The sequence below is a fragment of the Diceros bicornis genome, chromosome 25 (genome assembly GCF_020826845.1).
Source record: "Diceros bicornis minor isolate mBicDic1 chromosome 25, mDicBic1.mat.cur, whole genome shotgun sequence".
Lineage (NCBI taxonomy): Eukaryota > Metazoa > Chordata > Mammalia > Perissodactyla > Rhinocerotidae > Diceros > Diceros bicornis.
The window spans coordinates 5481737-5506608 of NC_080764.1; the positions used below are offsets into that span (position 1 = coordinate 5481737).

A 24872-nucleotide genomic window follows, 5' to 3' on the forward strand; every position below is an offset into this window, starting at 1 on the left:
GCCCCCTTTTCTCTCCTACCGAAGCCCCGTTCATCCTACAAGATTCGCTTCAGACTTCCTCTCCTCCAGGCAGCCTTCTGACCACCCCACCTGCGGCAGGCCGAAGAGATCCCTCTGGGCCCCTTCAGCTCCTATGATTCTTTTTATCAAAGTGCTGTCATTATCAGAAGTCAGTCAGTCATCTGTTCATCCATTCATTCATTCATCAAGTGTATCCTAGAGTTTGCTCTACTCTGGGCTCTGTGCTGAGGGTGGGGACGCCGAGATGGGGCAGGTGTAGTCCTGGCCCTGGGGAACCGCTCTCCTACTGGCAGAGACAGGAGCAGGCACTAGGACTAGAACTTGGGTTTAAAAATATCAGATGTCATCAGAGAATTACAGATTCAGAGCTCTGGGAGATCCAGGGAGAGGGACAGGGCGTGTTCCACCTGGAAGGACTGGGGGTGGCTCTGCAGAGGAGGGGCATGATCAGCAGGGACTGGAGGGACAGGTGGGGTTTCAACAGAGGGACGAGAGGCAGGCGGGATGGCAGTCAGGTGGAGGTACTGCCTGGGCAATCATGTACAAATTGGGAAGGACTCGGCACCCGGGAAATTCAGCTGGCCTATTTGGACTACATGAGAATTTCTAGACATGAGGCTAAAGAGACCTTGGAGCTGATCCAGAGGACCTAGATGCCGGCTACCGAGGTGTAACTTTATTCCTTGGTTAGTAGGGAGCTATGGAATATCTTTGAGCAGGAGAGTGACTTGATTATTGTCCTTTCACATGTCCAGAAATCCTGCTGGGGATTCATAGAGTTGACCACTCATGGAGGCTGAGAATAGGACCAGGTCTCCTCTGCAGCCCCAGGCCCAATTTTGTCTCGAGAGAGAGAATCATTTTCTTCCGAGGCAACATGTGAGCACCTACTGTGTGCATGGGGAGGTCGGGGGTGAGCTCACAGTCCATGGCTCCCATGAACACTCTCTGTCCTCCATGGGGTTTTGCTGCCCCCTTAACATCCGGGAAGGTTTTCTGGGTGGATTCTCTTTGTTCTTTCAAAGTATATCTTAATCAATTATTGTGCATTTATACGATTAGTATAATTACATCTAATGACATAATTAGCACAAATACGTGTAATGACTTAAATAGAACTCGCAATTACAACACATCCTCATGTAAAAATCCTTATTAAAGTTTCTTTTCAAAGAGGGCTGGGAGCGGTTGTGCCGTGCACACGCAGGGCCGTTGTGGCGGCCTTTAAACCTGTTCATGAGGCTCTAAATGAAGAGCCCTTGAGGCCGGAGCAGCAGCTGCCCCAGACACCATCAGTTGAGCCGGTCGGGAGCCCCGGGGCTGCGGCCTGGATTTTTTGGTAAAGAAACACTGACTGGTGTTTCCGTAACACCACTTGGCTCAGCTGTAACGTGGCTTGGGGGGCAGCGGCTGGCAGCTCCCGTCGGCCCTCCTGCAGCCCATGGCGGCCAGCCTGGTGGGTGCCCAGTGGTGCTGACACGGCACAGGACGTGCAGCGGAAGGGAACAGCAGTTCACTAGCACCCAGAACAGCTCCTGGGCACTGGGGTGGGAATATTGCAGTAGCTCTTGGACCCCAGGATGCACGTGGGAGGAATTGCAGATCATGATAGTGACCCCAGGAGTGGCCAGGTGGAGCTCAGCGTGAGTCAGATTCCGTCCTCACAGTGAGCGACGTGTGCGCTGGGGGCCGTTGTTAACCTCTTGTACAGGTGGGGAAACTGAGGCCCAGAGGCAGTGACCCTCAGAGGTGGGAGCCACATCCCTGCAGTCTGGCCCTGGAACCTGCGATCCTGAGTTGTGTGCCCTGCTGGCCTCCTCTGTCTCGGTCACGCTGAGGGAGGGTCAGGTTTGGGGCCAGAGCTGAACTACTCGAGGCAGCCATGGAGAGGCTGACTGCTATCCCAGGATCTCTTCCTTCCCTGATTTTCCCACATGCAGCTCCCAGCCTTTCCTACAAATAACGACTTATCAGTGTGAAAGGTCCCTATTACTTACCTTCCCGGGGGGCCTTAAGACTGGTCTCACCCCCCACCAGGGCCCCCTGCACTTCCAAGAGATTCCCGAGGGTCAGTGAACCATGCGGACTGTGTTATTGTTCTTACATCTCTCTTTGCTTTGGCTGCTAGGGAGCTCACAGCCAAGTCTGTGACTGAGCTCTAGCAATTGTGTAAGGCCTCTGACCTGTGGTATGAATCCAGACCTTATCTAGCTTCCTCTTATTTTCCTAAGTTTATCTTCTCTTCTCTTTATTTCCTTGTCTATTTTGTTTTATGTTTAAATGTGTTGTATATATGCACTACAAATCCTTTATTTTGGAATCAGAATGGTTATCAGTAATTAGTGCTGATCTCTCAGGTGTGTTTCACTCTTCCTGTTATTAAAGTCAAAACCTCTGAAGGACCAGTTTTAGCTTCCTTTTGTGTGGCTGAGACTGCCCCACTCATTCCTGAAGGACATCACTGACCGTGTGCCCAGGGGTCCCGGGGCCCTGACATCCTTACACACCCACTCTGCCCCAGTGCGGGCGCCTTATGTATGGCTTCCCTGTTGAACCCACACAGCCACCCACGGAGGTGGGATCATGTCCCCTATTTTAGGATGTGCAAACCCCGGGCTCAGAGCAGCCAAATGCCTTGCTCAGGGTCATACCAGGAACTTGAGAATTGAGCCTACCAAGGCCTCTGACTTCCCAGTCTTTGGCCTTTCTGCAAACCCACGGGTGCCTCCTGATTTCAGTGATCATAGATCGCTTTTGTGTGAGCACGTACCGCAAAATGACAACTACAGAAATACATAGAAAATGAGAACCAAAGAAAACCACTTAGATGGGAAGGTTGAGGCTGGGGCAGATTTGGCCACAGTCAGCGTGGCTCTCAGATTGTCAGCTTGGGCTGGAGCTTGCCCGGGATTTCCTGCGACGTGAGTGAAATGTCAGGGTAGATGTGGTTTGTAGCAGGGCTGGCCGTGTCTGTGACATTCACACGCAGGGCATCGTCTGAGCCTCGCGGCGGCCCCGTGAGACAGGCAGGGAGCTGAAACTTGGGCACATGATGTGACGGTGCCCACCCAAGACACTGCGGGGACACGGGGCAGTAACCCCAGGTCTCTGCAGAGCCTTTCCAGCTGACTGTGCTCTCCTCCTCTCCTGCGGCCTCGCAGCGGCTCTGCTAAGTGGGGCAGGATTTACAGTTTTCATTTTAGAGGAGGAGACTGAGGCTCAGAGAGGCCGGCCGAGTTCACCATCACAGGGCTGTGTGCGAAGCCCACACAGAACCTGGGCTCCTGGCCCCTGACCCCAGGCTCTGTCTGCTCCTTCCTGTCTCAAGGCCCATGCCTTCTTTAGGGCAGAGCTGTGGCCTTCTCTGTGTCACCCGTTATTCTGGCCTCTGGTAGCATCTGACGCAGCTGGCCACCCGCAGATTAGCGTGTGCCCTGTGGAGGGGCAGCCAGGGCAGGAGTTCAGCCCCGTACGAACCCCGACTCCACCCCAGCACCGGCTGCCTCTGTGGGTAAGGCCTGTGCACCTGGATGCTCCCTCTCTCCACGCCATCCCTGGTGCCACAGCCCTTGTTTCTTCACCATCTCTCCCCAGACTCCTGCTCCCAGCCCTGGATGGATTCCTCTCTGTCTATTCACCCTACACCTAGAAGGATCTTTCTAAAATTCAGAAATAACCAAGTTATCCCTTTTCTTGATCCATCAAAGCACAACCCCCCGTCGGGATGGCTCCCTGTGCTGCAGACCCTCAGCAACTACAGATGAAACGTGGGAAGAGGCAGGAAGGAGGAAGCTGGGCGTCACTTTTGTCCCAGAAGCACAGGCAGCGAGCAGGACTGATGCCCCAGGCCTGGGCTCCAGGTTCAGAATCGGACTGGGGGACCGGCAGGGAGGGCAGCTCACGCAGGGCAGTGGGTCCCGAGAGTTCTTCAGCGAGAGAGGAGTGGACCAAGGCTTCTCTGCTTGTCTGGGAGCCAACCTGTTCCCGAGGCCATAGCTGAACCGGGGGGTGGGGGGTGGGCAAGGCCGAGGCGATTGCAAACCCACTAAAGAGGAGGGGTCAACAGAGGGAGAGAAAACGAAAAGAAGTTGTGCCCAAAATGAGCCAGTAGACAGGATCCTAAAACACGTGAAGCGATCTAATGCTGAGGGTGACAATCAATAAAGCCAACATTTGGAGCATGAATTTATTCAGGACGAGTTAATTTTGTGGAATAGTCTAGCAATGACTTGTAAATAAGTATGTCTAGGATACTCAAAGAGGTTTAAAAGAAAGCAATAGCATCCACTTAAATAAGGAATAATTAACTAAAAAGTCACGAAAATAAAACAAGATCAGATGAATATAAAAATTATGTGAAAATCTGGTAACGAAAAACGTGATTGGTTGGAATAATAAAAAAACTTACTAGGCAAAATGAACAGAGATAATTAGTGCTTTGGAATATGGTACCACAGGTCCAGTACAGACATGCAAAGAAGTAAAAATACCTCTATCTCTGTCTGTCTGTCTGTGTGTGTGCAGGAGCAGGTAGGAGACAGAAGGAGAGTGAACAGACCCCACCTTTCATCTCATGGGAGGATGGATGGAGGGAGGGGACGAAGCGATAATTGAAGATGGAAGCTAAAAATTCTCTAGGATGCAGGAGCATCCGTGTAAGTTCTTAGATCAAAAGTGGACTCCATCTATCAAGCAGGATTAATAAACGTAAATCTAGAAGGCTAGAAATCTGTGTCAGAAGAGAAAACTCATAAAAGCTGCAAGCGCAAAACCAGATTAGCCAGAAAGGAATGACAGACGAAGCCACGCGCTTCCGGGAGCAGCAGCCAGAAGACAACAGAGCAGGTCTGCAGCCCGCTAAGAGAGGGTGACCGCCAGCTCAGGACTGGATGCCAGGTGAATCGTTTCTCAAGAGCAAGGGCAAACTCAAGACGTTGTTAGACACAGAGAGACTACGAGCGTCATCACCCACAGACCATCGCTAAAAGACCTGCGCTTTAGCAGAAGACGAGTGAGGCCAGGGAAGGGCAGTGGGTGTAAGAAACCACAGTGAAGTTTTTTGTTTTCCGAAACAGGTGTAAGGAAAATTCTAGGCAACGGTAACAAGTTGGTCAGAGGTGATGTTTTAGAGGGAGTCAGAACTTGCTAAGGTCAGTGTCATGCTGGGGAGAAAGATAGAAATATGGAATAACCTTAGACTTCATTAGAAAAATGTATTGTTAAAAATATATGCTTAAAACATTTAGCCTAATCACCAAAAAAGACTGCCATCTATAATTTCCAAATCACCAGAGGAAAAGGAAGTGAACGTGGGACTTTTTTTTCAAGAAGACAGGAAATAAGGTAAAAAGAAAGGATGAGAAACTGAAAAAACGAAATGGAGGAAATAAATCTAAATATATCCGCAACCACGATAAATGTAAATGAAATAAGTTCCTGCTCTTAAATAGCAGAAATAAAAGGAAATCGCAGACTTAACAACAACGAAATCCAGTTGTACGTTGCTTGTAAGAGGCATACCTTAATAAAAAGCACGCAGACGGGTTGGAATACAAGGATGAAAAAGGCGTATTATGTAAACACTGAAGGAAATCTGTCAAGGTAATTTAAGAGGCTGAATTTGTGTGCCCCATAACAGCATGGGTTTAGGATATATAAATGGAAGGCCAAATCATAAGGCGAATTTGGCAAATGCACAAAATGCAGTTATTTGAACACACATCCGTCAGAAACTAGCAGGTGAAGCAGACTGGAAGGACTGGGCTGAGCTTCCAGAACAAACAGGACGATGACTTAGAACCGAATCTCCCTTGCACGCCCTGCAAACCGATACCAAGCAACACAAAAAAGTTTTAATTTTGTGAATTTCAAACTAGAGCAAGGAGTCTGCAGACTGGGAAATGCATGTCCGTGTTGTCAGGGGCTGTGGAGATCAGAGGCGTGCGGGAAGCTGGTGGTGCAGGGACGGTGTGGGTGAGTACCACGAGGGCCGAGGAGCTACAGTTGCAGAACGAGTCAGCCACACGTACTCCCTGAGGATCAGAAGTCCATCTTCCAGTGCAAAAGGACGGGGTGTCTATGAGCTGGACTTAGTTCAGACAGGGTCGGATCAGGCAAAAGCTGGAACTGTGTATGAGGGAACATGGAGAGAGAATGTGCAGGAAGGGGGAGTGTCTGGTGTTGGCAAGTCTCAGAAAGCAGCAGCAAAAACGTGCCCCCTGAAGATAGTTGTGGCTGCAATCTGTAAGGCATCCAGGAGCAGGGAAGGTGCTACAAACCCTCCGTGGGCTTGGTGGAGGGGCAAAGGAGGCAGGACCAAACAATCCCACTGAGGCACCATTTGAAGAATGAAGTCAGTTCACTTGGCAGGAGCTTTTCAGTGGCTAACAGAAGGCTAATGGGATCCCTTCTCCCCTCCCTCTGCAAATAACTGATCTGGGAAAGTTCAACTCATTCAGTTATGTTTAACAAAAAGGGGCATCTGGCATAACATCACTAGAAAGCCACCATAAGGAAAAATATGGTAAAGAGAAGGTATTTGTACCATAAGATAAAGGATGCTCACTAGAAAAACCGCTATCTACTGTGGATTAAAAGAAAACCTAATAAAATAATCACCACTAAGAAGGAAAGAAACCATAAGGACTTAGGGAAGAGATGGCTAAATGGCCAAAGTGCCAGAGAGAATGAACCGAGGGCTGGAATTATTCAGGAAAGAATAGTAAAATCATCACAGAAGTAAATATGTAACTGGATGAGCACAGGGGACTGTAGACACAGCAGAAGACACGGCAAGGGACCAAGGAGGCAGAATTGAGAACAGTCTACACAACAAAAAAGAAAGAATGAGTCTTTGAATATTTTTAGAAAGTGATTCCTACAGAAGACGAGCAAAGGAGATACAACAGGTGGATAATTGGAGGCGTCCAAGAGAGTCCCAGGATGACAGAGCAGAATAAACACAGTCAGACTGTCCCATAACCCCCTGCGATAATGTGAATTTAGCTAAAACACAGTAGGCAGTTGGCTCCCGTTACCTGTCCTCAGATGAGTGTGGGCTCAAGTTATCCTCGGTGGAGGGAGGGGAGGAGGGGAGGGGAAGGCTGAGTGGGGAACCTGGAGGCAGGAGCGTGGTCTCCACATTCCTAGTATTTGCCCAGCCCCGTCTTCCCAGATCAGACCAGTGAAATGGGTGCCAGTAATGGGGAACTCCTAGAGTCCCTGCTGCTGTCTAGTCAGCCCCAGGGCACAGAAGTGATATTGAAGCCAGGTGGCACCAAACTGCAGCCTGGCCCCGTATGGGTTGGCTGAAGCTGCTGGACCCTAGAATTCCCATTCCGGCAGCTCTGCGGCCACCTGAGTCATTTCACTAGTCTCGCGTTAATGTGAGCACACGTCTTACGGGACTGAATTTTATAGACCCCACTTCTCATGGTGTGGTGATGCTTCACTATTTTTTAAATATAATTCAAGAAAAGGTCAGTGAAATAAAAGAAGGCTAATTTACATATAGAAAGGACATACCATGTGCCAGGGAAAATCGACACATGTGCCGGGGGAAATGGTCAACACTGCAACACAACCCAGTGAAGTCACTGACTTTTAATGGAAATGAAAGGATCCTGTAGGCATCAGGCAGAAACAACCACGTCACTTTAGAGGGAAGACAGTTAGGCTGGCTTTGGCCTTTTCCACAGCCACATTCAACTCCGGAATAAAGGGAGCAACACCCGCAGGATCTGAAGGAGAGAAAGTAAGAGACGAGGATTTTATACCCAGCCATGCTGGCCTTCAAGTTGAACGGCTACAGATAAAAAGTATTAAATCTGCCAAGAACTCAGGAAATGTTGCTCCCATGAACTGTTCATGAGAAACTACTAGAGGGTTGACTCCAGTCGACCAAGAGGCAATTGGGGCCACTTTGTCACCAGCGCTGGGCTGGGCATCACATACATCTAACTGCAGAGTAAAACTGAAACAGGATGAGGATGTCGGAACAGCATTTAGTATTACGTGCTGCAATGCATATAAGATTCATCTAAGTAAAATCAAGAGGAGAGGAGGGAGGGAAAGAGGGGAGAGGTGGAGTGAGCTCTCAGATTGTTCCGTCTGTCAGTGACTCAAAGAACATCATTTAAAGCTGACACATTGAGCAACAGCATAGAAGTAAAAATTGGAAAGGAGGAGTAAACAGTCACTGTTTGAGGTGATGTGGAGAACCCAAGAGAATTGATGAAAACCCGAGAGAACTGGTGGAAAAAACTACTGCCAACAACAAGAGAATTCGGCCTGGCAGCGGGGTGTAACATTAATGTAAATAATGTTCAATAATCTTCAATAATCTTCGTAGAAACACATAGCAACCTGTATGAGCTTTATAGACAATCCCGTTTACAATAGTAACAAAAAGATGACGTGCCTAGGAATAAACATAATAAAAATATTCAGTACCTCAAAAAATAAATTTGAGGAAAAGTTCAAAACCCCTGAAGACAAAAAAAAAGAAGGGAGGCACACCATGGTTTGGAAAGGAAAAGTTAATGCTGTATTATGAAGTTGTCTTTATGCTCTAAGTTAATTTATAATTTTAACATCATCCCAGTAAATCTACCAACTGATTTCCTCATTCTCAGAACTACCTAAGATGGTTTCTGAATTTCACATGAGAAAATAACAAGAAGAGGCAAGGAAACTCTGAGCAGGAAACAGGAAAGGGGTTCTGATCCTAGCAGATTCCTGTAGAGCCTTGACGAGTAAAAGTAGCTCATGAATAGGAGGAACAGAATAGAAGGCACAGAAATAAACCCAAATAGATGTGTGGTAATTGAGTATGTGAGTAAAGTGGCTCCTTAAATCAGTGAAAAGTGGAAAGATGGAGTTTTTGATAAACGGTGTTGGAACAAATGAGTAGCCGTATGGAATAAAAGGAACCCGTACTTCCCACCGTATACAGCAGGATAAATTCCAAATGGATCAGAAATTTAAATGGGAAACTGAAACTAGAGGCAGTAAAATAAAACGTAAGCAACTTGCTTTACAACCTCAGAGTCTCTAGCTTAGATTCAAAAATCCAAACACTGCAAAATAAAATATTGATAAATTCTACTCATACAAATTTTTTGGATCTGCATGGCTGAAAAAGTCCCAGTGGAGCATAATTCCCCAGCCCTTGAGTGTGGGCTGTGCACAGCGACTTCCTCCAGTGAGGACAGAATGGACAGGGAAAAGTTACAGCGAGATGCCTGACAAACACGCGTCAGCCAGATGACCCAGGTCCACACCGCAGGGATCAGTCATGCTGACAGCACGGGCCCTGATGGGAGGTGCCAAGAAGGGCACCTCCCCTCTGTGGTCTTCCTCCCAAACCCATAACCCCGGTCTAATCATGAGAAAACAGCAGACACATCCCAGCTGAGGGGCTTCCTACAGAACACCTGCCCATCGTCCTCAACACCGCCACGGTCAGCAAAATCAAGGGAAGTCTGAGAAACTGTCCCAGCCCAGAGGAGCCAAGAAGACGTGATGACTAGATGTAACGTGGGATCCTGGATGGGGTCTTGGGACAGAGAAAGGACAGTAGGTACAAACTAAATAAATTCAAAATAGATAAGCCAGCCCCATAAGTAGGTGCTCAGCAAATGCTGGTTGAATGAATGAGTGAATGAATGAAGGCTGTGTTAACACCTCTCTGTTTCCTTCCCTCAGAAAATCGCCTTCATGGTGGCGCTGGGCCTGGTGACGACGGAACACTTGGAAGGTAAGATCTGCACAGCGGCAGGCTGGACCCAGCCTGGCCCACAGGACGGGGTTGGGGGCTTGTGACACTTTCTTGTTTCAGTGGAGGGACCACGTGGGTTCCCTGTCTCCAAATTGGGGGCAGCACAGTGCAGTGATGAGAGGCGGGTGCTGGAGCCAGACTGCCCAGCTCTGCCATCTAATAACTCCTCAAGCTTAGCTTTTCCGTGCCTCAGTTCCTTCATCTGTAAAATGGGATAATAACCGAACCTTCCTCTTGGGATTGTTGTCAAGCACAGAGAGGAAGCCCAGCACCCAGCTAAGCACAGAGTTCAGTTCCCTGGGTCCAGTTTGCTCTCTGGTGGCACCTGGGACACAGACGTGGATGGGGAAGGACAGGGACGGGGCCCACCCCTCCAGACCCCCAGCTCCACTGACCTGGACTCTGGGGGGAAAGTGCATCTGAGCAGCCGCGGCTCGTGGCCCCCTCTCCTGCAGTGCAGGGTTGGAAGGCGTTCTCCGAGCTTTCCATCTGATTGTTTGAACGCCCCGGTCTGAACTTGAGTGTAAGGAATCGGCTGGGCTCGGCTGCCTGTGAGAGCTGTGTGTGCTCCCGCTGCGGAGCTGTGGAGGCAGCGTGGGGCAGTGGGGCTGGCCCTCGCAGTCATGTCAGAAGACTTGTGCTCCAGTCCTGGTCGTGCTGCTTAGAGCCAAGTGACCTTGGGCAAGCTCCTTCCCCACTCTGAACCTCAGTCTCCTCATCTACAACATGAGGAAAACTGCATCTTCAAACTTTGCGGGGTTGTTGTGAGGACTGAGATAAAAGTGCTGTGCTAATATGTTTGTGATTGTTACTATGATTTTTATAAATAGCCCTCATTTTGAAAACTCTCCCCCTCGCCCATGATCTCCTAAATGTTTATTTATTTGGACTTTGTCTTCTTCCACGGAGGGTCCAAGGTGCCTTACAGGAAACACATGAATAATATTGAAAAGGTTTAAAAGGAAAAATCATGTTGGAGAGAGAGAGATTAGAAAATAATGTCAAACAGCTTCTCAGCAGCAGGTGGCAGGTCCCACCTGGCAGTCAGAGCAAAAGGAAGAGAGAGAGAGAGAGAAACGCAATTCGTGTGCGTGGCCATTCTCGCTACGAAGCACAGCACACCAGGCCCTCTGGGGAGGGTTCAGGTTTGAGGCTTCGTGAGGGCCGGAGGCTGCTTGAGCCGCAGGTCTGTGCCTGGTCTGCCCAGGAGCCCTGACCTCACTCTGCAGCTCAGCCAGGCCAGCGTCTGACCAACAGACATCTGTTGTCCCGAGGTCACAAGAGATACGGCCCCGGGCTGGGCGGTGGCACACGGGGGGACCCTGTGCTGGGTGGACACCTGGACTCTGGGAGCCTGCCACCCTCCTGCCCATCGGTCCTTTAGCCTGAGGCCAGCAGGCCTGTCCTGCCTCAGAGTGAGCGATTCCTGCCCCAGGGCCACTCAGGGGCATGGACACTGTGCAGACAGAGAGGCTGCGGGGCAGGAGGGGACAGTGGTGTCCAGGGCTGGTGGAGGGAGAGTTGGGGTTCCCAGGGCAGGAGGATCCAGTAACCGCCGCACCTGTGCCTTTCCAGAAATCCAGAGCAAGCGCCAGGAGCGGAAGAGAAGAAGCACAGCCAACCCCGCCTACAGCGGCCTCCTGGAGACGGAGGTGAGGGCCCCACCATCGCGCACCCGGGGAGGGGAGGCTCCCTCTCCCGTCCCTCCTGGGATTGGAGTGCGGGGCATGGCAGTAAATAATGTCTGTCTTCGCCCCCTGCGATCAGAACCACTGAGAGGCAGATGCGGGAGGTGAAAACGTCAGTGTGTTCCCCGTGTAAGCCGCCCTGGGGAGCGGGGCTGGGGTGCAGGTCACAGCGGGCTTCCTGGTGCTTCCCCCTGATCGTCACGCCTGCCGTCCAGTCGCAGGCGGTGGGGAGCCACACCCTGGAATCTTCCCCTAGAGGTGAAGCGGTTTCCTTAGGGCCCCGAAGTCCAGAGCTTGGGGCAGCTTTCCGAAGTGGAGCCATGTCCCCAGAGCCCAGTGCCTGGCACATTCCAGACCCGAGCTGTCGCTGCCAGAGGCCCACGAGGCTCCACGGAGCCTGGAGGAGGGTCAGGAAAATGTCCTTCTCACCTCCCCAGCGTGTTGGTCCATCTGGGCCTGTTGTCCTGAATCCAGGTCTCGTGAACTGGAACTTGGCTGGGAGGGAGGGCTCTCCCACCAAGCGGGGGTCGCTCTGGCTGTATGACTGCCCTGTCGGGAGAGCCCACCTGTGTGAGGTCCACAGCCCCCCCTCCCTCCCCTGCTCCTTCTCAGAGGACATGCCCTACGTGTGCGTTTTTATTCCGTTCACGTCCTCCTAGATTTTCTGAGCAAGCCCTGTCCCTGAGACAGGGTACCTCAAGGACTGTCCCCCTTTTGTGAGAATGTCCCCTGGTTGGTTTTCGACCTCTGTCCAGTGAAATGGCGTATTCTCTGTATGTTGGGGACCCTCTTGTCTTCGCTGTGCTCATCGTGGGCAGAGCCATACCCTCATCTCTGAAGTCTGTGGCCGGGGCCAGAGATGACCTGATTAGCAAATCAAGAGCCAACACAAAGCCCTGTGACCTTTGAGCCCTAGACATATAAGTAGCCCCAAGAGTGGCCATGGGTCCCTCTCCACAGCCCAACTGCAGGGAAAGAGACGGGGGTAAAGCCAGTCATCCAAGTCTAGAGCCATCTTCTGCCACAGTCAAAGCCACCACGGACCACCAGAGTCTGAATCAGTGTGGCCTGTCATTGCTAGAGCCACCCTTCTGGAATGTACCAGAAACTTCCATCTACACATGATGCTTTGGGCACCAAGGGCCACTCTTTGTTGCCAGGGTCCCTGGGCCACGTGCCAAGAAGCGGGGTTTAGGGAGCCAGTCTACAATGCCCCTCATTTCCCCGCCTCACTCCAGAACCAGCTGAGAAGGAAGATACAGTAGGCACACAGATGGAGACCCAGATGGCAGCTTTGTTACTGATTTGTTCCAATTTGGGGTCTCTGACACGTCCTTCCTGAGACCGATGTGCCCACGGGCAGCAGGGATGGGCCCCGCGGCCTCCCTCAGGGCAGAGCCTTGGCTGACCTTCACCCCCACTGACCCGCCTTCCCCCCTGCCCTGTGTCCCCTCTGTCTGCCCCTGTTTCTGCCTCTGGCCGGGGGTGTCCAGCCGGAGTCCAGAGCCTGGTAGGACCCTGTCCCAAGTGAGTCCTGGGCAGGGCAGGGTCACCGAGGAGGGCTCCGCACAACCATGGTTTGGTTTCTTTTCTGTCCCTGCAGAGGAAGCGGCTGGCGCCCGGCTGTCTCAGTACCCCCCTGTTCCTCACAGCCAGAGGTAAGAGCCCGCAGGCCGTGCTTCTCCTCCCGGGGCTGCTCTGGGCTGGGGGCCAAGGTGGCTTTGGTGGCCCTCTGCTCCTGGCGGGGCAGGGGCTGGGCTCAGCTGAGCCTCCCTCCTCTGGCGGCCGCAGGCCTGAGGACCCGGCCTGCCCCATCCACAGCAGCGGTGTAGCTGCTTTCCAGTGGACGGCACATCATGGCTCACCAGGCCCTGCTCGCCACGGCCTCCTTCGTCCTCACGGCTCCTGTGGGGAGGAGGGCCGGGGGCGTGTGCTCCCATCTGACAGGTGCAGAGACTGAGGCTCTGAGCAGGAGTGTGGGCAAAGGTCACACATGAGGCCCAGGCCCAGGGCTCCGGGCTGCCCCTCTGCCCCACCCCAGGTGTGATCCGGAGCAGAGAACCAGGCCACGTGGGCTCAGTGTGGCAGGACCCGCCCACCACAGGGCCCACCTGGGTGGGAGTGTGGGCGATGGGTGGGGAGAGGCCTCCCACCTTCCCCCCTCTGCCAGCACCTCCATGTTCTGGGCGTGGCTGGCGTGGTGGCCTCTGCGCCATGGCCCAGCCCAGGCGTCACCTGCTTCACACAGCCCTGGGAAGAGCCTCTCTCTGCTCCCAGGCAGCAGCTCCCTCCCAGCTGGGCTCGCCTCGCACACCCTCGTGTTCTTGCCCTGGGCTGTGAGAGAGCCCAGGCTGGACGCAGGAGCTCTGAGTTCTCTGCCCGGCTCTGCCTCTGCCTCACTGTGCAGCCAGGGCCAGACCTTCCCCACCGCCCTCCGCCTTCCTCCACACGACAGGGCGCTGGGCCCCCAGCTCTGGCAGGCTGGGACCTGGCCCAAGGCCTCCATCCGAGGATGCACGGACCCCTCCCTCCTCTGCCAGCCTTGCGTTGCAGGACCTCAGGGGAGCCAAGAAACCCACATCCTCAAATGCAACCAGGAAGTCTCTTTTTATTTGCAACCAGAAAAAAACAAATACAGTCGTGTCCCATAACGATGTTTTGGTCAACAACAGACCGCATATACGATACTGGTCCCGTAAAATCATACCACGTAGCCTAGGTGAGTGTAGGCTGTACCATCCAGGTTTGTGTGAGTACATTCTTTGATGTTCACACGATGACGAAATCACCTAACCATGCGTTTCTCAGAACGTGTCCTTGTTAAGTGACTCGTGACTGTGGTCCTAAGGGCAGAATGACTGCCCGCTTCTTGGGACTCTCTGTGGCTTTCAGCGTGTCATGTCACCTCCCTGTGCCTTTGTTTACTGATCTGTAAAATGGGCCCATAACAGTACCTGCCCCTCAGCGCTGGGACAGTGACACGAGAGGTGAACATGACAGCACTTTGTAAACTGTCGAGTGCTGGGTACACAGAGGAGCTGTTCTTCCCACTGGGTGGTATTATTTGCAGACAGGTCTGACTCAGAAACTAAAAGGAAAACCATTTGTTGTGATCATTAAAATGTCTGGTTAGGCGTCACTTACTAGAATGAGAGTGGTTTATGGCCGAAAAAAGAGTTGGAAATAAGTCCCTCTGAGGGGTCCCTAGAGTGATGCTTCCTTCCATGGGACAGCTCACTGCGGCACATTCCTCAGAGAGCTCGGGGCCATGATGACCCTGCCCATGGTGGGTCCTGGCCGTGACCAGGGTCACAGACCCAGGGACCCTGACTCCCTTCGTGCCCCAGGTGAGAAACCCGGGTGTCACGGGGCCTGGATACTCCCATCGTGCCCCGGGTGAGAACCCGGGTGTCACGGGGCCTGGATACTCCCATCGTGCCCTGGGTGAGAACCCAGGCCGCGCTGGGCCTTGTGGACCCCAGGCCTGATTGGTGCTCCTCCCATGCCCACTAACGTGTTCTCCGCCCTCTTCCCTGTGCCAGCCAATGAGGAGCCCTGCCGGCAGGTACGTGTGCCCTCGTCCTCACACTTGGGGGGGTGGGGCATGCTTTCCATACAGTCTAGGTAAGGTCGCTCCTGGCAAGGGAGGAGGGGCCCCAGTGTCCTGCTGCCCTGGAGTAGAGCAGAGGAAAGGGTAAACCGAGGCTCTGAGCGGGCGTCCTCGGTGTTGAGAGCTCCGCACAGCACCCGGTCTTCTTTCCAGCCTGCTCGGCACAGTAGGTCATGGATACAGGACTCAGCCCACTGGTTCAAGCAGGAGCCCTCCCCGCACAGCACTGAGAGTGCAGGGATCCTGGGAGCCACGAAGGCCCGAGGGGAAGCAGCCTATGACGGATGCCAGTTGGGCTCTGCCTGGCTCCGCCTGGCCTCGCTATGTGACCCTGGGTGGAGCTGGCCCTCTCTGGTCCTTATTGCCCACCTGATGAGGGGCTGGACTTGGTAATCCCCAGGATCTCGCCCCAAACGACCACATTTCTGTGACCCTGTGAGACCCCAGGCCCCCACGCACACACTACATCCCTGCTTCTCAGATCATTGCCTGGGAAATGACCTCTTTTGTGGGCATGCCTCAGAATTTATTCACTGTTTTTCTTTACTAAGTTTCGGATCTAATTGTAAAAGAATTTTCCAGTCCTCACGTGTCTGTGTCATGGTCAAAGGACTAAGAATTAACAGGGGACGGGCATGGACTCCATTACACGATGGTGTTTGCCGCAGTAACCTGCAGCGTCGCAGCTCGGTGCCAGTGGGCCTGGCCGTGTTTGTCCACGGCCACCCTGTGCCCAGCCAGCACGGGCCTGGGGACGGGAGCCACCTCGAGCCTGCGTCCCTCCCCCACAGCGCCCACAGTCCTGGAGGGGCCTTGGCTTCGAGGCAGGAGACCTGGATGCTCCTCCCCCCCGGCTGCAGGCCTGTCCCCATGCAGCTGCCCTCTGGGGCTTATCCCTCCCGGAGCTGCTGAGGAACACTGGCGGAAGCTGGGTCACACAGGTGGGGCTGGCAGCTGCCTGGGGCCCCCACTGCCACCCAGCTGACTTGCCTCCCGCCCTCCCCTTTCTTTCAGAATGAGATCACCCACGATGAGCACTGTGCCACCTGCAGGCGGGGGGCCAACCTACAGCCCTGCGGCACCTGCCCGGGCGCCTACCACCTCAGCTGCCTGGACCCGCCCCTCAAGACCACACCCAAGGGCGTGTGGGTGTGCCCCAAGTGCCAGCAGAAGGTACGGGACGCTGTCCCCTGGGCTGGTGCCGCTCCCCTACCCTCTCCGTGCACTGCAGGGCCCTCCCCCGACACGTCCAAGGCTTCTCAAACCTTCTGGGCTGCAGAGACAGGGAGGTCGGGGGGCGGGAAGGGGCTGGTGCAGAACAGGCTTTCTCCACTTCAGCACAGTCGACGCCTGGGCGGGATAATGCGCTGTGGGGGCTGTCCTGTGCACTGCACGGTTTTACCCACTACATGCCAATTGCGCCCCCGTCGTGACCGTCTCAGACGTTGCTGGTTGAGGACCACTGGTGTCGACTGAGCAGGTGTCCCTCTACAGTGTCCAACTTAGTGACTCCACCTCTGACTCCAGTCCCCTCCCGGGCGGAACTGGACTAGCAACGCAAACTGCAAAAATAGTGCCAGTTGAGGGGCCGGCCTGGTGGCATAATGGTTAAGGTCGCGCTCTCTGCTTTGGCGGCCCGGAGTTCGCAGGTTCAGACTTACGCACAGGACCGGGCACGGACGTACGCACTGCTTATCAAGCCATGCTGTGGCGGCGTCCCACATATAAAGTGGAGGAAGATGGGCACGGATGTTAGCCCAGGGCCAGTCTTCCTCAGCAAAAAGAGGAGGATTGGCAACAGATGTTAGCTCAGGGCTGATCTTCCTCACCAAAAAAATTTAAAAAAAAATAGCGCCAGTTCATGTTGGGTCTCATGGACAATGACACACAAATGAAAATCTACCAAATTAACAAAAACGATAACACTCCCTTCTGGCGATGATGTGGTGGGGCAGGCACTCTTAGACACTGCAGTATTTTATCAGACCTTAAAAATGGGATACCTCTTAAACCCAGAATCTTGCTTTGGGGAATATAGTCTAAGGAAATAATCCAAATACAGATAAAATTCTGTGCACAAAGAAAGGCCTTCCCCTTTATTTATAAAAGGGAAAAATAGAAGGAACCTAACTTTCTAGTAATAGGAGATGGTGAAATAAATTCCAGTGCTTACACTTATTGAGATACTATGTGGTCATTGAAAACAGTTTTTTACAAGGATTTTGCAATTCTTTGGGACTTGTTCACTATGTGGAATTAAGTTTAAAAAATAAAATAAAAAATAGGTTTTATAGCTGCTGTATGATTTCGTCATCAGGTCTCTGAGAAAAACTGTGCAGACTGAAAAACCTGGGAGAAGGTTCTTCCAAGTGCTATATTGTGTGTGTGCTGGAGGTGGGAAGCAGCAATGGTTTTTTTAAATTGTGCTTTTCTATAGAGTGTGTGGCTTGTAAAATCATAGGAGAGTCTTCTTTATTGCAAAAGCACGAGCTCTCGTGAGTTCCTGTCATCCGGGTTGTGTGGGGCTCTAGGGAGAGGGTGGGTATGGTGGGCTGTGTGCTGCTGCGGGGCTGTCCTTCTGGGGGCCACCAGCCCCTGCACTGTGACCGCCCGGGGTCACAGCTCTTTGAGGGGATGCAGAGAGGGACACGATTCTGTTCCCCGCTTTGGCGTGATGGTGGGGCCTCACTGGGGCCCCAGTTTGTCCCTGTTTTGTCTGGGGCTGCTTTCAGGTCCCCAGGACCTGGGAAGAAGACACATGATCGTTCATTTATTCATTCATTCAGGAAGAGTTTGAGCCTGCTCCCTGCCAGGCACTGTTAGGGGCCCTGGCGACAAGCAGGCTCCTGCCCTCATGGAGCTGCTGTCCTTAGAGCAGCTGCTGTGAGCCTGGGTGTGGCCCAGGCCCTGGTCACGGCTGAGGCACCTGCACTGAGAGGCCTGCCTCCCCAGGATGACACAGCCGGGGCGTGGCGGGTCCCGGCCTGTCCGCTTGCTCATTTCCCCATCCGCCCTCCAGGCCTTAAAGAAAGATGAAGGTGTGCCCTGGACTGGCATGCTGGCCATCGTGCACTCCTACGTCACCCACAAGACAGGTAAGACGTCCTTGGGGAGGGGGAAAGGGCACCGCCCTGCTCTCTCCAGCCCCGCCCCCAGGCCTCTGGACTCACACAGGGCCCGTCAGTGTGCGTGCTGAAGAGAGGGGCCCTGGGACTGGTCCGGTGTGCAGGGCAGTTACTGGCGGGGGACGGCATTTGCAGCCCCTCCGCGTCCAGCCGGGGCCACTCTCCTGCGGGAAGATGCGGCCAGGACGGCCTGTAGACGTAGACCTGGCGTTCTCGCTGCCCCGTCTGCTCACCCGTGGCCCAGCCTCTGCTTACCTGCCCTCCTGGGGGCTCCGCCTTCTCTCCCCCAGTCAAGGAAGAGGAGAAGCAGAGGCTGCTGCAGAGAGGCAGCGAGCTGCAGGGCGAGCACCAGCAGCTGGAGGAGCGGGACCGGCGCCTGGCCTCAGCGGTGGAGGTGCGTGGGGTGGGGGCCGCCCTCAGAACCACAAGGTGTGGGTCCAAAGCTTCGCTCTCTGTCACTGGGGCCCCAGAAGGGGACGGGCGTGCCAGCAACACTCAGTGAGGGGGTAGGTGGAGAAGGCAGCTCTGTGACTCGTCTGACAAGTAGTTATCAAGCAGTTCAGCACCCGGCTCTGCTCCTTCCCGTCTCTGCAACTTTGGCAAGGCCCTGACGGTCTCTGAACCTCCGTTTCCTCTGATGTAAAGTGAACATAATGATTTCTCCTCTGTAGGGTGGTGATAAGCAAAGACAATGGTGGTGGTGATGGTGATGATTGTGGTGGTGTTGGTGGTGATGATAATGATGGTGGTCGTCATGATGGTGATGGTAATGATAGCGATGGTGATGGTGGTGATGATCATGGCGATAGTGATGATAGTGATGGTGGAGACGATGGTGGTGGTGATGGTGGTGGTGGTTATGGTGTTGATGGTGATGATGATGGTGGTGATGGTGGTGGTGATGATAATGGTGATGGTGGTGTGGTGGTGGTGGTGGTGATGATGATGATGATGGTGTTGATGGTGGTGATAGTGTTGGTAGTGATGGTGATAGTGTTGATGGTGGTGATAGGGGTGATGGTGGTGGTGGTGATGGTGGTGATGATGGTGATGATGATGATAGTGGTGGTGGTGATGATGGAGATGATGATGATGATGATGGTGGTGATAGGGGTGGTGGTGATGGTGGTGATGGTGTGGATGGTGTATTGATGGTGGTGATGATCACAATGATGGTGGTGATGGTGATAATGATGGTAACAGCAGTGCCAGACCCTAGTAAAACTCTGTAAATGCAGTATCTCATTTAATTCTCTCAATAACCCAGTGAAGAGGCCCTGTGGTTATTCCCATCTTAGAGTTTTGGATACAGTTTCAGGAAGTTGAAGACATTTGCCGGAGCAGCAAATACTTAAACTCTAACTCGAGGCACCAGCCCTGACCGCTTTACCCTATTGCCATGATATATACAAAGGCTGGAAAAAGCCGAGAAGACAGCAGGCAAGGGGAAGAGTGGAGGACGACTGGCAATCCGAAGGTCTCCCACAGCTGCTGCAGTTGAGCCACAACTGGCTCTGCGCTTCCCCCAGCAGGAGAGATGTGGTCACTAGGTCATGTCACAACCCTGAAGGAGCGTGTTCCCACACTCTTGCACAAGCACATCATTTCTAAAACAAACTTCTCCTGTGCATCTGGCTGCCATTTAATTCCTTTTTTCGCTGCCTGCTGGCTTTTGTGAGACCGCCTACCTGTTTCTTTTGAGCCTCTGCAGTGGAAGGGAGGGGCTTCGGGAGAGAGGGCCGAGGGGGTGTCCCCCAGGAGGCCTGCACAGTTGGATTCTGAGACCCTTCTCTCTGACCCCCTCTTCCCCTAACAGAAATGCCTGGAGCTTAAGACAAGCCTGCTGGCCCGGCAGAGGGGCACCCAGTCGTCCTTGGACCGCCTGCGGGCCCTCCTGAGACTGATCCAGGGTGAGCAGATGCTCCAGGTCGCCAGGACGACCACCAGCCCCGCCCCGCTGCTGGCTGGGCCCTGGACCAAGCCCTCAGCAGCCGCCATGCACTCTGCCCTCCAGCACCCCCAGGGGCACAACTGACCCCGAGGGACCCGTCTTCACACCCACGGGAAGTTACTGGGACCCTGCTCACAAGACCTGAGGGTTCTCTCAGCCTTAATTCATAAACACTATGAATTTCAGACAAAAATAAAACCAGATCGAGGGAGACAGAGGAAAGAAGGGAGAAGGAGCTGGGTGAGGGTCCTAGAGCCGGACCCTGGTGGGAGTGGAGCCTTTAGTCGGGACCCCCGGAGGCCAGGTGGGGTGCACAGTCGGCCCCGGCTGTGGTGGGACTGCCCAGGCCTCCGGCTTCTGGGCACAGCTGTCTGCACGGCCTCGTGCTGCCCCACGGGAGGGGGAAAGGCAGAGCGTGTGGAGGGGCCAGAATACTGCGTGGCCCACGCCCCGCGCCGAGGGCGACGCCTCTCGGGTGTCCAGCGGGCGGGAGCTGAGGACACAGACATAGCTGAATAGTAGAGGTAGGGGGACAGACGTGGGTAGTAAATCTAGGTAGGACTCCTGGCTCCTCCTTCAGGAGGGCCACCCCCGGGCCTGGGCCGCCCCGGCGCCTTCCAGAATGCCTGGGCCCATCTGTCAGTATTAGCATCAAGAATCGCAGCTGTTTAACTTGAAACTCGAAGGACGTGCGTGCCCGAGGGCACGCTGCAGCGTTTGCCTGCCCCAGGCCTCCGCCTGCCCCGACGTCTCCAGAGCACCCTCGCCGGCGCCTCCTTCCTTCCGCGGCCTTTTGGACTCATTTTGCTCTCAATGTATTTTTCTCATGGAGTTTTTGGGCAAGACGGAGCTGCAGCCAAGCAGGGGAGGCATTTGGCAGGTTTTCTTTTTTGGGTTGAATCCTTCAACTTAAGAATGAAGCCTTTTCTTTTCTCCTTTCGAAGAGCCAGCAAAGTGTTCCATGCCTCTTTTCTTGCCAGTTCAGACACTATGCCAAATAATAACTTCCCATTTTTGTATGGCGTTTTTATTGTAAGATACTTAATGTGAAGAGGGGGACACTCGCTGACTTCTTCTGCTGACAGTTGTCTCTGCTGCAAGGGACGCACGGGAAACCCCGCCTGGGGGGGCTGCCAAACTGGAGCAATCCAGAGGGTTTTTTAAGAAGTGGGGTGAGGGTTGGGGAGGAAGAGAGGGCAGTGACCTCAGGATGGTTTGGCCTTCGGAGACTCGCGAGTCCCTCCTCTTGCTGTCTCCCTGAGTTAGTGAGAGCTGAGGGTGCACACTGTCTTAAAAGGGCTCCTGCGTCCCGGGGTGGGCTGTGTCTGCGCCTCACACCCACCAGCTCCTCCGGTCCCGAGGGACTTAGCACAACTGGATGAGTATCTGGGAGCCACAGGGCTCCCACCCCCAGCATATCACATGGTGCCGAATTGCGTTGACTACACGTGTGCGTGTGTGCATGCGGCCCCAGACACGCACGTACACACGCACGCAGACAGGTGCAGAGCAAGGAGGCTGGCCAGAATCCCACAGACTGCCACGGTCCCTCCTGTCATTTTTCACGATTCCGGGAGAAACTGTGCTGTACGATACAGATCTATTTTAATACACTTAACACTGGGTTGAACAAGATTTTTATATTCTTCTATTGATGAACAAAGTGAACTGGGAGACACACGTCATATATATTGGTCACTCGAGATGCCAATTATGCATCACCGCGTGGTGGCGATGTAAATGTCTTCAGGTCCCCTTTCTGTTGGTTTGTGTTTCTTCTTGGATGGATTGAATTAAATTTTTTAAAAATGTAATGGGAGGTTATGAAAGCTTGGACCCAGGAGGGGTAGCTGCCGACGTGTCTTGAGACTTAGTTTTTTGGACCAAGGAGGACCGTCCAGTGGATAGTGAGGATAGAGAAAAAGTGTTTGTCTTAAATATGCCAATGTAGTTTCCTTCTGTACGACGCATTAAACTCGATTGAGGATTTCAAAGCCCCATGGATTTTGTTTCCTTGTCTTCGGCAGAGAGGCCCTGGGGGCACAAGGGGCCAGGAGGTGGGAATTGGAGAGGCTGGAAATCGGGGTCCTGCCCCCACCCCACCCTGAGGGAGGGAGGAAGGAGAGAGCTTACGGCACCCTCCACATGCTCATCCCTCTCCCCCGGCAGGTGGCAGGTGCACCTGTTAGGGCCAGGATTGGTGGTCGCAAGTAACAGAAACCCACCCGGCCAGGGCCATGCAGAGCCCAAGGGTGGGTCCCCACGGCTCCGGGGTCCCTTCTCCTTCTCATGGCCTCGCCATCTCTTGCTTTTTCTGCCTCCCGGGCAGGGTGGCACACATGCCCCACAACCACCCTGGGGCTTAGTCCACGCCCTTGCAAGGGAGCAGCCAAACTGGGAGGCCGGCCCCCGCGTCCTGGCTCCTGCCGTTGTACAGAGGCCTCTGGTCGGCCCAGCGGGGTGAGGAGACCACCCCTAGACAATCTGTTGTGGCCAGAGGGTGGGGTCAAATACAAAGTGACTGCCCACCGGGGCCCCGGGGACTGAGAGGTGCGCCCGCCCAGCGGGGGTCGGCTACAGTACCGTCCTGTGTCACAGTGGGCCCGGGGTCACATAGCTTGACCGCTCTAGCTTCTCTCTTCTGCCCAATCACTGAATGCGGAGGGCCCGGGTCTGTGCTCCGACCCCTCCTCTCCTGAATTCCGTGGCTGGCCCCTCCAGCCTCCTGGCCTTCTGTCTCTGTGCTGGTGGCTCCCCGACTTTTACCCCCAGCCTGGACCCCCGCCATGGACTCCTGCTGCAGACGCCCAGCTGCCCACAGCCAGCCCCCCGGATGTTAGCAGGCGTCTCAAACTCAGCTTAGTCTCCAGCAGACCAACCCGTCCCGCACCTTCCCCATCTCGGGAATTCAGCCTCCCTAGTACGTGGGCCAGCGCCCGGGAGTCACCCTCGACTTCCCTTACCCTCCACACCTGGTCATCGGCAAAGCTATCAGCTACGCCCTCAGAACATAAGCAGGATGTGGCTGTGTCTCCCCACCCACACCAACATCGCCTGGTCTCAGCCCATCCTCTCACCTGGATTACTGCGGCCGCCCCCTGAACACGGTCCCCTCCCCCATCCCACAGCACCAGCCTGATAACACCTCTGTTAGAACTTCTCTGTCACTCCATCTGGCTTGGCAAAACTCAGGTCCTCCAAGGCCCCAGGCACTGCATCCTTCCAGCTCCTTCTGCCTCTTATCCTACTCCTTTCCACTTTCATTGCTCTGTTCCAGCCACATGGCCGCCTTGCTTTGCCTGGAATCCACTAGGCATGCCACCACCCCAGGGCCTTTGCACGTGCTGTGGCCTCACCCAGCATGCTCTTCCCCAACTCTCTCCCTGACTGGCTCCCCCACCTGCCTGGGGACTTCACCACAGTCCCCTCTCAGTGCAGCTGTCCCCGGCCACCCTCACTAAAACCTAGCATTTCCTCTTCTTCCTTGCAGGCAGGTAGGTTGGTCAGTTTTACTCACCAGATCCCAGAGTCTAGAGCTCAGTGAGGAGGTGCTCAATGAATATTCAGGGACTAGATGAAGGCGCCCTTCCAGAGACAGAGCTGCCAGGCCTCGGGGCTGCCCCCTGCCTGGTTCAGGGCCCTCCCCCTCAGGGCCCACTCGGCACGACCCTGCAGTCGTGCGGTGGGTGAGCCTGGACTCCACCGCATCCTGGTCCTCAAGTCCCGCAGGGGACCCCGCACAGCCCACCTCACTCCCACCAAGAGAGGAGGGGCCCGGGGGACAGCGCGAGCCTCCTGCAGCTCCCTGACCGGGGTGAGAATTCCCCCCAAAGGCAGACCCCTCGCCACCCCATCCTCCTCCCCAGTGACGGGAATTCCCTCCCCCCTTCCTGGGAAGCCCCTCCACGGGCCGGCCCTGCCATTAGAAAGGGGGTCACAAGGTGTGTGGGCATCTGCCTCCTGCAGCTTCGTGCGCCCCACCAGTGCCCAGGTGACCCTGCGCCTGTGCTCCAGGACAGCCCTTGGGTTGGGACAGAAGCCCCTCTAGCACCTTCTTTTCCCCAGCTCCCTCTGACCCAGCCCCTGGAGAGCAGGGCCCATCGTAGCTCCACGGGGCCTCCCAGGCCAAGTTCAGGGTTGGAAGGCCCTCCAGGACAGGCCATCATGATGGCCATCCTGAGGGGGCCTCTGCTTACAGACGATGGTAATGGGGATTCACAACTTCCCGGAAGTCTCTGCCCACTGGGATGCTGTCTCAGTTTCCGGGGGCTGCCGTAACCAAGTATCACAGACCATGGGGCTTAAACCACAGAGATGTATTCGCTCTCAGTTCTGGAGGCTGGAAGTCGGAGATGAAGGTGTCAGCAGGACTGGTTCCTTCTGAGGCTGTGAGACAGAATCTGTCCCAGGCCCCCTCCAAGCTTCCGGTAACCTTGGGCATTCCTTGTACACAGTCGTCTCTTCCCCGCGTCTTCTCGTTTTCCCTCTGTGCGTGGTTTGCTGGCGATCTTTGGTATTCCCTGCCCCGTAGAGACATCACCTTGATCTTGGCCTCTGTCTCCACGTAGCCTTCCCCTGGTGTGCGTGCCTGTGTCCGAATTTCCCCTTTTCATAAGGACACAGTCATATTGGATTAGGGACCACCCTAATGATCTCATTTAAACTTAGTCATCCTATTTCCAAATAAGGTCACATTCAC

General features: G+C 54.2%; 1 protein-coding gene across 2 annotated transcripts in view; it reads left to right on the top strand.

Annotated features, from left to right (window-relative positions):
• The window catches only part of PHF21B (PHD finger protein 21B), a 109053-nt gene extending 86775 nt beyond the window's left edge, over positions 1 to 22278 (top strand). For both annotated transcript variants that reach the window (XM_058568157.1, XM_058568158.1), the window contains 8 exons: positions 9727 to 9778; positions 11375 to 11451; positions 13091 to 13145; positions 15030 to 15052; positions 16112 to 16270; positions 18117 to 18192; positions 18513 to 18616; positions 20039 to 22278. In XM_058568157.1, the coding sequence (XP_058424140.1) occupies positions 9727 to 9778; positions 11375 to 11451; positions 13091 to 13145; positions 15030 to 15052; positions 16112 to 16270; positions 18117 to 18192; positions 18513 to 18616; positions 20039 to 20257 (765 nt within the window). In that variant the 3' untranslated portion in view covers positions 20258 to 22278. The remainder of the gene's footprint in view (positions 1 to 9726; positions 9779 to 11374; positions 11452 to 13090; positions 13146 to 15029; positions 15053 to 16111; positions 16271 to 18116; positions 18193 to 18512; positions 18617 to 20038) is intronic.
• The last annotated feature ends 2594 nt before the right edge of the window (positions 22279 to 24872 follow it).